This window comes from Lagenorhynchus albirostris, chromosome 9, assembly GCF_949774975.1.
Source record: "Lagenorhynchus albirostris chromosome 9, mLagAlb1.1, whole genome shotgun sequence".
Classification (NCBI taxonomy): Eukaryota; Metazoa; Chordata; class Mammalia; order Artiodactyla; family Delphinidae; genus Lagenorhynchus; species Lagenorhynchus albirostris.
In genome coordinates, this window is record NC_083103.1 from 15,732,002 (window position 1) to 15,744,360 (window position 12,359).

General features: G+C 48.7%; 1 protein-coding gene across 5 annotated transcripts in view; it reads right to left on the reverse strand.

Moving 5' to 3' along the window:
* EXT2 (exostosin glycosyltransferase 2) overlaps nt 1-12,359 on the reverse strand; it is a 137,983-nt gene that overhangs the window by 100,593 nt on the left and 25,031 nt on the right. For all 5 annotated transcript variants that reach the window (XM_060159356.1, XM_060159354.1, XM_060159353.1 and 2 more), the window contains 4 exons: nt 11,884-12,000; nt 5,452-5,647; nt 3,499-3,638; nt 412-505 (listed from right to left, as the gene is read on the reverse strand). In XM_060159356.1, coding sequence (XP_060015339.1) covers nt 412-505; nt 3,499-3,638; nt 5,452-5,647; nt 11,884-12,000 — 547 coding nt within the window. The remainder of the gene's footprint in view (nt 1-411; nt 506-3,498; nt 3,639-5,451; nt 5,648-11,883; nt 12,001-12,359) is intronic.

A 12,359-nucleotide genomic window follows, 5' to 3' on the forward strand; every position in this document is an offset into this window, starting at 1 on the left:
CGCTGAAGGGGGGATCCAGGCCAGCTGACACCAAGACACTCTCGGGGTCAAGCCTCCTCAGAAGCATCACCCTGAAACGTGCTGGCTTCCACAGCCACCTCAGTCACCAGAACCCTCACCTGCCGTGTAAACCACCTTCCAGAGAGGGGCAGCTCTGTGTCCCGAGCATACCGCTGAGGTGTGACCCTAGCATCACAGCACGCTTACCTCAGGAGCATTTCTGAATCTCTGATCGTTATTATTCCAAACCTTACGTGATGCAACTCCCTGACGCTGCTTTCCTCTTTTAAGTTTGGCTGGTCAGTGTAGCGGAGGAAATAAATCCCACTCCCGCACTCAGCAGCCATCGCTCTGTACCCAAGCAGCCACGTCACCCACGCCCCTCCCCCACAGGGCTGCCTGGCCCCTTACCTGTCTCTGCATTTCTTCAATCTGTCTTCGGGGGATGCTCTGCAGGATACGGTACACCTCTGACATCTTTTCTTCTGGCACAGCCACAGACGCCCTAGAGACAAGAGCAAAACAACTGATGGACGCGCAGCCCGTACACAAAGCACTGCTACGTACATTTCTCGTTTAATTCTCACAAGCAGAAGCACCAACACCCAAACTACCCTCAGCCCCACGGTCCTGGCAGGGAGCAGTCCCTCCTCCGTGCCCCTTTCTCAGGGCTGACCAGCCCCCCAGCTCCCCAGCGCCTCTCCATTCCGCGCCCATCCGCGGCCCACTCCCCACTGTGCTTCAGCCACACAGGTCCCCTCTCGGTCTCCTGAACATACCACACCCTGCCTAACCGCAAGGGCTCGGCGTGTCCAATTCTGCCGGCCTGGTACTCTTCTTCACTCTTCACTGCCCGCTCCGAATTAACAATGACTCTTCTCCTTCAGCTACATTCCCCAATCCATTCATTTCCTCAGCATGTATTTATGGAGCCCCTACTATGTGCTAGGTCCTGGCAATACAACAGTGAACAAATCAGACATGGAAGGAAGGCCAGGGAGTGAGAGGCCCAGGGGAACAGCCGAGGGAGAGCGTTCCAGGAGGAACAATAAACAAAAGGCCCTGAGGAAGCAGGGTGTCGGGAACGTCGGGAACGTTCCAGCAACAGCAAGGAGGCCAGTGTGGCAGGAGCACAGTAAAGGAGGTGGAGAATACCAGGCAATGAAGAGAAACAGGGGAGGGAGGGTCACAGCAAAGCCTCTGGGGCCTCCCTGGCCATTTAAGGACTTACGCTTTCACTGAGATAGAAAACCACAGAAGGGGTCAGGAAGGCACGGCACGATCTGGTTAGGTTCCAACAGGATCATTCTGCCTGAAGAGTTAGAACAAACTACAGAAAGCAGGAGCGGAAGCAGGGAGAACAGCTGGGGCCCCTTGCAGGGTCCAGGCAAGGGATGCTGAGAGAGAGGAAGTGATGAAAGTGACGAGGGAGCAGAGCCAGCAGGACGTGCCACCAGATTAGAGATGCTGGGTAAGGGAGAGAGGGCTCGATGACGACTTACCCTTCATGGATTCAGCAGAGTTGGTCATTACATTCGTCTAGGTTAATTTATTAAAACCTGAGACCCCCTCCGCCCACTAGCCTAGTCCATTAGGATGGAACCATGTCTGGTCCCAATCACCAGCATACCCGAGCACCTGGCATATTGCCTAGCACAATTGCGCTTAATAAATACTTGTTAAATAAGTAAATGATTTCTACCATACAGATGGGAAAACTGAGGCTCAAAAAGGTTAAATGATTGGCAAGATCACAAAGCTAGCCAGGAATAGAGCTGGTTATCTGAACCCCAGCCTTCTGTCTTCAAATCCAGAGCCCTTCCACCACTTATCCCTAATTACAACTACCCAAGCACATCTAGATCCTCGTAGGAATGAACATCTTCTCAGACTCAGCTCAGGGTCACTGCCTCTGAGAAGCCCTACCCGACCCCACAGCCAGCAAGGGTATGTGTCTCTTCCTCCCCCTCCAAGCATCCCATCCAGCCAGGGCTGCATCTCAGCTCTGCATCTGGTAATCACTGGCTTACTTGTCTATCTCCCACCACTGGACTAAGAGCTTCTCAGAGGCAAGACCTGACCTTGATCATCTTTGTATCCCCATACGCAACACAGTACCCGGCAAAGAGAGGGTGCTCAATACATATTTCCACAGATGAATAAGTGACTGGAAGTGGCTCATCACTTCTCCAGGACACAGAGAATCACACACCCTCCTCCTCCAGGCTGAACTGGGCTCCCTCCCTGTTCTGCGTTTCCATAGCACCCCCTGCATGCATCTGTTACAGCGTTTAGCATACAATACTATAATTGTGGGTTTGTCTTCCCCACTGGATTCTCACCTCCTTAAGAGCAGAGCCTGTATTATTCACGGTAGGCTTTCCAGTAAATGTGAGATAAATGAATGTACACATGAATGAATGCTACTTAAATTGTTCAAATACCTGTGGTGACCAGGCTTGAACAGGGTATCAAAAAAGGTGGGAGGGGCTTCCCTGGTGGCGCAGTGGTTGAGAGTCCGCCTGCCGATGCAGGGGACACGGGTTCGTGCCCTGGTCCGGGAAGATCCCACGTGCGGCGGAGCGGCTGGGCCCGTGAGCCGTGGCCGCTGAGCCTGCGCGTCCGGAGCCTGTGCTCCGCAACGGGAGAGGCCACAACAGTGAGAGGCCCGCATACCGCAAAAAAAAAAAAAAAAAAAAAAAAAAAGTGGGAGAGGAGAAAGCAATTAAGCATTTGAGGCAAAGACAAGCCTGAGAGGTATGTACAAAAGGAACTCGCTTTCAAAAACCTTTAACCTCCAATGTCCTGGGGAAATGAAACAACAAGAGACGAGCAGACTACTCCATGAAGCACAGCACTGACAGTCATGTCCAGGCAGGACGCACGCGTGTCCATCCATCCACTGGGAGTGTTTCTAAGCTTTCACCCGTGTGCAGGCGCTCTGCCTCCAGCCAGCACTTCATGCAAATTCAACAGACTCTAGAGCAGTGGTTCTCAACGGTGGCTACAAATCAGAATTGCCCATGGAGCTTCAAAAGTCCTGAGGACAAGGCCCAGGTATGTGTTTAAAAGTTCTTCAGGTGAGTACACTCTACAGTCACAGCTGAGAACCACTGCTCTAGGTCAAGGGTAAACGGCCAGATGGTAAATATTTTAGGTTTTGCAAGCCACGTAATCTCTGTCATTTTAAACTACAGTACTCAACTCTGCCACTGTCACTCAAAAACAGCCGAAGATCATGTGTAAATGAATGGGTATGCTGTGATTCAATAAAACTTTATTTACAAACACTGGCAGCCTGCCATATTTGGCCCAAAGGCCTGTTGGCCAACCTCGGCTCCAGGCCAACGGACTAACTTTCCTTATGGAAAATATAGCAAAAACAGTCTGAAGGAGTAGTTCTCCAACCTAGCTATGCGTTACAATTGCTGGGGGGACTTTTAAAATCTAATCCATGCAGGACTCTTGGTGTAAAGTTTATCAGAAGGTAACACCCACCTCTTCCAGTCAAGAACTTCAGAGAAAGGCAAAATGTAGGAGTCTGCAATGATAACTGGGATACAGCCGGCCCGCAACACGTCACTCAACACCGCCTGGCCCAGCCGAGCTCCTCGAAGGACCACACAAAAAGTAGCCTCCTGCAGGAATACAGGCAGAGGGAGGGATTACATACCAATTTCACTGATCCACTTACTCTGATCCCGGCAGACCATGAAGTTCTCTCAAGGGCTGAAGCCAAGCAACACCAAAAATGTTGAAAGGTAACAGGTCACACCAGTAAGACTGAAAAGCTTAAGTGGCTGCAATGTTCTGGTTTTCCACTCTCCAGTATCAGCGCAATGCCTCCACTGCTGGCATTCTGAAAATGTTCACAACACACGTCTACGTCTTCCTCTGGACACTCAACAACGTGACTTTGCAAGGGCTGGATTCTTTCAGTCCTAGTGTGCTGTGTACACACACTGTGGCACAGTGGCTGCACAGCGCTCAGAACACTTACCTCCGCCTACCTTGTTATAGAATTATTTGATCTGGGCCTATCAGTCTCCCTAGAGGACCCCCTAAATAGAAAGTATCAAATCTCCTTTTATCTTTCTACTCCCTATGGCATCTAGAAGTGTGCTTTGCATATAGAAGACATTCACTTCATGAATGCAATGCCTTAGAAAACATAGTAAGACAGATATGTTCTATTTAGAAACAATCCATCGAACAAAAAGCAAAATCTCAAAAAATTTCTTCCTCGTTCACTGCCTCAAACTTGTACTCGATGTGGGACACGTTTGGGAAAGTGAGACATGTACACGAGAAGAAACAGCTGCAATAAGTCAACCAAAATAAGAAAAGACCCCATCTCTAATACTCAGTTTCTCCCAGTTTTTGCCTCTTCAGGAGGAAAAAAAGTTAAAAAACAAAACACTGTTTAATCTTTAAAGCTAGAGAAAAGGAAAGTTCAGAAAAAATATGAAGAAACTCAACATGCCAAATTCCTCCGGGGATAAACCAGAAAACAGCAAGAGTGGAAAAAGGGCATCAGTCATGGTGGAGGCGCAGGTGGACAGCTCAGCTGGCCCCAAAGAGTCGGTGTCCAGATGTGCACACACGTGCTGATAACCATTTTTCCTGTCTAGACAAAGGTTACTATAAATACTCGTGCTCACATCACCACTGTTATCAGTCAGACATTCCAGAGGAGATGCAGCACTTTTTGAAAGAAAGTATTTTAACAATCTCAGCATGGGCCAGTACTCTTTGGAGATTTAAAAAAAAAAAAAAAAAAAATCACACCAGCTCCTTGATATTTCTCCTTGAACTAACCTGTCTGTATTTTAAATATTTAAGTGAACAAAACTCAATTTCTCCTTTCCTAGCCTCCAGGCCCTTGCAATGTGAAATATCCTGCTTATAAAACATCCCCAAAAGGACTACTCTGCTTCTGGTTATGGAAGCCCTGCCACTTCCACAATACCAGTAGGACATGCTAAGGGCGGCAAAAACACCACGAGACAAAAACGGTAACAAAAAATAAAAACCTCCCACTCAGGAAAAGCTGACCATGGCCTTGGGGGTTGGCACAGTCAGAGGATACAAGCTGCACCTTCGAGAAGGAAGTTTCTCTGGGCTGGATTATGAATACAGTGATAAAAGCAAAATACATATGCCTGCTTTGTCTATGTGGCTTTTCTATAAATCTATGGGATTTGTGCTTTTGCAGTAAGATGAAGATCTGAAAGGAGCAGGAACGCTCACAGGCCAAGCAGCTTTGCACAAACAGTACACAGATGCCAAAGCTCCTGGAGGTCCATGGCTGCAGTGAAGAGCAGTCTGTCTTCCTCTCCCCTTGGGGAGTGCTGCTAGCTGAACGTGGGAAACACCTGTCTGCTGGGGTCAGTTTCACCTTGCGGATGTGACCTGTGCCGAGCCCCGAGAGAGGAGCCGGGTGGCACTCACCTGCAGCACCTGTGGGTAATCGAAGACCTGGTGCTTGTGGCAACGCTTTCGGGCAGCGGGGATGCCCTCGGAGAGGTTGGTGCACTTGTCCAGGACTAACGCCGCTTCTCCGTGTCTGGCCTGGAGGGCGGCCAGCTCCTCTCTGTACTCGGGATGCAGAGCCATCTGGGACGACAGGAGGAAGTACCGCCGTGGCCTACGAAGGACAAAACGAGGGACTGGGACCTCGCAGCCGCTGTGCGAGTCAAGGTGAGACCAACTTTGTTATTAAACTTAATAGCAACAAGTATTTTCTCACCCTTCTTTATTCACATCCTTGACTTTTTGGGAAATTATACTCTGCGGCATTGCTGAATATCTAAAATATTATACAGTCTAAGAAAGCAATCTATGTCTCATTCACATGCTGAAGCGTCATGCCGTCATTAAAGATTTCATTTGGGAAAAGTTCTTAATGTTTTGAGGAAATGCTTATAATATGCCGAGCTAAGGGAACATGCTTTACGTGTGTGTGTATGTATATGTGTAAAGACAGAAACGGACTGACTGGTTGATTATTTGGAAGAACATCAAATGTTGCCATTAGTTCTATATGAGCTCTCTGCTCTGAAAAGGAACTGAGAGCGGGCTGCATCCTTCAAACAGGAAAACAAGGGGTCTTAATGGACAGCAGTGGCTGTGAAAGCAGAAAAGGTGAAAGACTGCTTCCGGCTGTTGGGTGGCACTCTATGCCACTCAACATCCCCATCCTCAAGGCCACAGGGACTCGGGAAGACCAGACTGGGCACTGAGAACAAGTGGAAAAAACCATCTTCACCAAGGGATAGAACCAGTCTTAACATCCGGATAGCAGGAAAATGGAGTGAAAGGAGGACTTCCAAGAAGCTAGCGCCATTTTAATCTCCACGAGAGACAAAACGTGAGCACAAAGTGAGTAAGCCAGGAGTTGGGGGAAGACTCTGGGGAGACCAGATGGTAAGTCATTCCCTCCCGCAGGCAGACAGGTTACAGAGCATAAACACGACATGGGCTGAGGGACCAGCAGGGATCACTGTAGAAGAAAGGAAGAATATAAAGCAGGTTCCAGAGGAAATGAAACCCCCATCAGACCTAGAAGCAGGACTCACTCAAATCTACCTCAAACTGGTACAGACCGGGGAAAATACTGAACGTACACCTCTCTAGGTACTGCCACCAGGGAAGATAACAGGAAGCGATGCATGAGGAACAACCCAAAGGCCACAGTCTGAACCCCACTCCCCATCCCACCGCTTTCCTTCTTGCTTTGGGAGAAAGAAAGGGTAATTGTTTTGCTTTTCCACGGTTTCTCAGGCTTATCTGGAGGGTCCAGCTGGAGAACACCGTATGCATCCACCCATGGCCAAAGAATAATCATTCTCTAACGGAGGAGGTGGCACCTTCCCAAGCATTACGCTTCATGCCCACAAGACCCAGAGCAGTGATTGAGAAGGTGAACACTCTCCCTGCCAGCAATTCAGCTCAACAGAGCAGCAGTCCCCATAGCTGTGCATGGCTCTCAAATCCTCAGAGCCATTTCTTCTGGTCATTTCTTTCTATAGCTGAACTAAAAGCAAAGGGTATTGCCCACACCACAGGGAGGAAAGAAAGGGACAAGCAGATTCCCTAGAACTTCACTGCCCAACAGCAGTTAGCCACGTGAGACCATTTAAATCTATTAAAATTTAAAATCCAGTTCCGCAGTCACATTAGCCACATTTCAACTGCTCAACAGCCATATGTGGCCAGTGGGCACCTGACAGCACGAATACAGATCATCTCCTCGCTGAAAGTTCTATTTGAGAAAGCTGCCCTGGACGGCAGTGCAGACCCAGAGCCCGGGGTAGAGGCAAGCAGAGGTAAGAGAGACGTGGAACAGCAGCCCGTCAGGGAGACAGTGTGGATCAGCTGTAGCGACTGGTTTCTCTCATCCTGGGCAACTTCCCCCTAAATCACGTTTTATTGAACAATACACTGTATATTTACAGCCAAAAGTATTCCTTCTAGCCACTGAAACAGACTCTTGAATTCTACTCCCAGCCCTGAGCCTCAATTATTTTTCTTTTGTAAAAGCAATTTTAATTTTCAGAGGGATGACTTATGATGGGAAGATCACATACGGGGAGCACTCTCAGATCATCCCAAAGTGAAGACCGCCTCCATTCAAAGTATTTCTGTAATCAAACTTGTCTGTTTAAACAGGAGGAAGATTTACAGTCAAACTCTCAAGACAAGCATGGAAACCACCTTAACAATTAAAGCCATTTGAAAATGAAATGAACTGTCTTGTGAGGTGCTGAGTCCTTTTTATGACAAATCAGAAAACTTTTCATTAAGAAGTAACAGCAAAAGGTATACATTAAGTTAGAGCTGAACGGCCTCTAAAGGTCTTTCCAATTCCCAAGACACTGGTTCTATGGTGGATGTCCTGGAGCCCTGGGACTTGCTGGAGATTTCTGGAGATTTTCTATTTAAGCAACATAAAACTGGTGCTCCGGGCTGCTAAGAACAAGAATAAACATGCTGGTATCCAAGGGGGTGTCCATGCAGGAGGAGGTAAAGTGCTGGAGTCCTGGAGGGAAGAGGGTGCTTCTGCACAGCGGGGTGGCCCGCCCACAGGGAATGCTGAAGTCTTAGTGGGGGGAGAGCTTCTACTTGGGGGAAGAGCAGGGAGGTGGCCTGGCACAGAGTACGAGATTCCCTAAAAGAGTGACAGGGGAATGGGTAGAGGTAGTTATGGCCCCCCAGCATGGGATGCTGAGACCAGGTGAGGTTAGGGGGGCATCCGGGCAGCCCAGGAGACTGTTAGAGGCCGGGCAGGCTGAAAGCGTGGGGGAGGGTGATGGCAAGAGTAGCATCACTCCAGTGGGGGGGGGGTGGTCAGACTCAAGAAGGGTGAGGAGGGTATCTGTCCCGGGGTGATGGGGAGAGCAGGAGCGCTACATGAGGGTCAGAGTCTGAGTGGGCGTGGAGAGGGTATCTGTGCAGTGAGGGGGCAGCGGCAACAACGCGACAGAATTCTGGTCCCATACAAGAGGGCTGATCAGATAAGATACTGAGGATAAGGGGAGCCAGATTTCTCACTGTCAGAGAAGGGAATCACAAATATGCAAAGAGAGGGAATTCCCTGGCGGTCCAGTGGTTAGGACTCCACGCTTTCACTGCCGACGGACCAGGTTCGATTCCTGGTTGGGGAACTAGGATCCCGCAAGAGGCGCAGTGGGAAAAAAAAAAAATATATATATACATATGGAAAAAGAGAGAAACCAGAATGCCCCTGCAGTGTTGGATGGAATTGAAGATACCAATATGAACGCATGGTTTTCAATACATGTAGACACAGAGAGAGAGAGAGAGAGAGAGAGAGACAGACAGACAGACAGAGAGGGAGAGAGAAAGAGGGAGAGAGAGAGAGAAAGAAAGAGAGAGAGAGAGATCCATCTATATAGACAGGGAAATAAATACAGATGCTAACATGTGGTGCTCAAAGAAACTCTTGAGTAAAGAAAGGCTCTGGGTTGGATTTCACTGTTAAGAACACAGTTCTATTTTTAGACACTCAGCCACCAGGCTCCCTGGGTCCCCACCTACCACTACCATTTTCTACATAAATGTGCAGATGTGAACAAGAGTCTAAAAATGTTCCCCCTGCCTGCATGCTGGCTCTCCCTGACCCGGCAGATGGCTGGTCGATGGAGTAGGCCCATTTTAGTTTTAAGCAAACAAAATCTTAAGGTGGATTTGTTTTTCTTTCAAGGACTAAAATTACCAGCTATGACTTTCATGTTTCCTCCCAGCAGTGCTGATATCGAAGCTTAAGTAAAATCATGCTGAGAACTCGAAGTCTCCCTCAATAGTAACAGTTGTAAACTCCCAATTTAGTTCCTTTTAGAGAGAAAATGACAAGAATTCCAGCTGAGGCCAACACAGCTGTGAGAAGAAGCTATCAGTAGCAGCAGTCCTCAGCTTCCCATTGAAAAATATTGAGAGAGATTTAAAATAAAAACAAGCCTCTTACTACTCTATGCAGCCCTCAAGAGGTGTGGGAATTCCCTTAAAAAGCAACTCTCACAAAGAGCAACAGATCCCAAATGTTGCCGCGAGGTCACCCACACTGCCTCCTCCCAAGTCCCTGGAAAGTGTGATGAGTCTGGAGCCTGTCTTTGCTTTGCTTTGCTTTTTCCCCCCTTTTTTTCAGAGGGAGAGGAGTGTTGTTTGTAAAAGAAACACAACTGCAGGGCCAGACTGCAAAACCAGTGGGGAAATGGAGACGGCGGGTCTAAGTTGGGCTGTAGAAATCCACCCCTTGGCCAGCAGGGGGAGGACCACGCCCATCGCAGCCTTTAGTGTCCTTCTGCTACCCTTGAAGGTACAGCGCTACTCTATCTAGTTACTGAACATCAGAAGTTTAGAAATCAACTGCAGCCTTAAGCCATCTAAAGATGTTAATTTCAGCCTAGTTATACACAAAAATTAGAGATTAAGTTACCAAGAAAACACCACGGAAAAAACAGCCTGTAAATCTTTGAAACTACTCTCTGAAGGTAATTACTGTTCGGAGTGGTTTGCTCTCCTTTGTTTCAGCTTCACTGAATCTTTTCCTTTCGGTATGTTTTTTTCCCTGGATTAAGTCTAAAGGGAAGTGACAGTCCTAAACCAATGTAAGAGAGCTAGGGACGTCCCTGGTAGCGCAGTGGTTAAGAATCCGCCTGCCAATGCAGGGGGCACGGGTTCGAGCCCTGGTCCGGGAAGATCCCACATGCCACGGAGCAACTAAGCCCGTGCGCCACAACTACTGAGCCTGCGCTCTAGAGCCCGCCAGCTTCAACTACTGAGCCCGCACACCACAACTACTGAAGCCCACGCACCTAGAGCCCGTGCTGCGCAACAAGAGAAGCCACCGCAACGAGAAGCCCGCGCACCGCAACAAAGAGTAGCCTCCGCTCACCGCAACTAGAGAAAGCCCATGCGCAGCAATGAAGACACAACACAGCCAAAAATAAATAAATAAATTTATTTTAAAAAAAGAGAGAGAGCTAGATTATACTCAAGAGATGACACGATAAAGAGAGTTTCGTCCGAGCAGTCTTAAGAAAGAGGCCCAGAGGCAGCTGAGCCGGCCTGCCAGACTCGCTCCTCACCTGCTCACACCCTGTCTTGCCCAGGCTTTCTCGGCCGCAGCACTGCCAACACTTGGACCCAATGAGTCTTTGTAGTGAGGGCTGCCCTGGGCATCATAGAGATTTAGCGGCATCGCCGGCCTCCACCCACTAGATGCCTGCAGCACCTTGTGCAGAGCAGAGTTAACACAGACTGACGGCTCTCTTTTTCGAAAGGCTGGCCCTCGGCTGGTGCACAGAACTTCGATTTGGGGGGAGAACTGTAAGGATGGCTCACTGGGCCCAAACTGTACAGACAACAGGGTTTATACTGAACACCTGCTTTCCTTCTGGGAGCCTGGAATTATGCACAGCACGTGCTACGCAGAGACTGCCCATGGGATTCGTTCCCAAAAAAACCCTGGGCGCTGAATCTCTAACGAGCTTAGCTGGTGGGCAGCATTTCACACGGTTGTCTCAACTTGGTGTTGGGGGAAGTAAGCCCCTCCTGTGTGATGCCAAGGGGAGGGCACCCTTGGAAGCCCCTGGTGTCCCCGGACGTCACCCCATGTGCCTTTGCTCTCTGGGGACTGTGATTTACATCCTGTTGCTGTAATAAAACATAGCCACGAGTATGACTACACACTGAGTCCTGTGGGTCCTCCTGCAAATCATCAAAATTGGAGGTGGTCTTGGGGATGGACGATGGACGGGAGCAGGTCATTAGTCTGATGAAAATGAGGAAAAGGATTTCCAGACAATGTTTACAGCCCAGAAAAACTGAGAGAGCAAAGCTTATTCTAAGGAAAAAAAAAAAAAAGCTAGAGATGGAGACAGTGGTCATGTAGTCGAGGGTCTTGAAAGACATTTTAAGGACTCTGGGCTTCCCAAGAACAACGTGATGCCAACCGTCAAACTGGAGAACCGCGAGACCAGAGGCAGAAGACCACAGAGGAAGCCATTTCAGCAATCCAAAGGAAGGACGACAGTCGCCTGGCGCAGGGTGGGTGCAGAGAGACGGAGAGGTAGACAGAGCTAGAAAATATTGAATACGTAGGATGCAGAATCAATAGGACTTCTTATTCTGATACAGGAAGTAAGGGAGAGGAAAGAGTTGACGACACCACATAGATTTCTGATTTGGGAACCCTGGCAGACAGCACTCAAAACTGACTGAGCGAGAGAGAGAACTGAAGGATCAGTAAAGTTGGGGTGAGGCAGGGAAATGGTAGACTCAAAGACCCCGGCCTGTAATCGATGCTTTGGCCCTCGCCGGCATCTCCCAGCACACCCTGTTGTGCCGAATGCTCCTCACCCTGGTCCTTTCTCTGGAAGGTCCACCTCGGCTGACAGCGGACTATAGACAGGAATGCTGACATCGTAGCCTTGCCGGTAAGTCCACGTAGAAAAGCCACCACCAGCCAACAGAGCCCTGAAAGCAAAGGATTTTGTCAAATGATGAGAAAGGGAGAAGGTCTTCATTCTGATAAGCTCTGTGGAAAGGGGTAATTGAATATTCATAACAATATCAACCACAGCTAATGTTTACTAAGTCCGTTTTCTACAGAGACACTGTGCTCAATGTTGTACAATCACACCTCCTGGACATCAGCTGCATCCTGTTCCTGAGTCACCACCCTTCCTCTGGGGTCCTAAGTACTCTTTCCCTACTTTCCATGTTTTAAAATACATCACAGCCAGGAGGACTCCCTTTGAACAGCCCCTCTGTCACCTCATTCAGATCCCATTCACCTCTCCCAAAAGTCATACCCAACTCTTAAACACACTTAC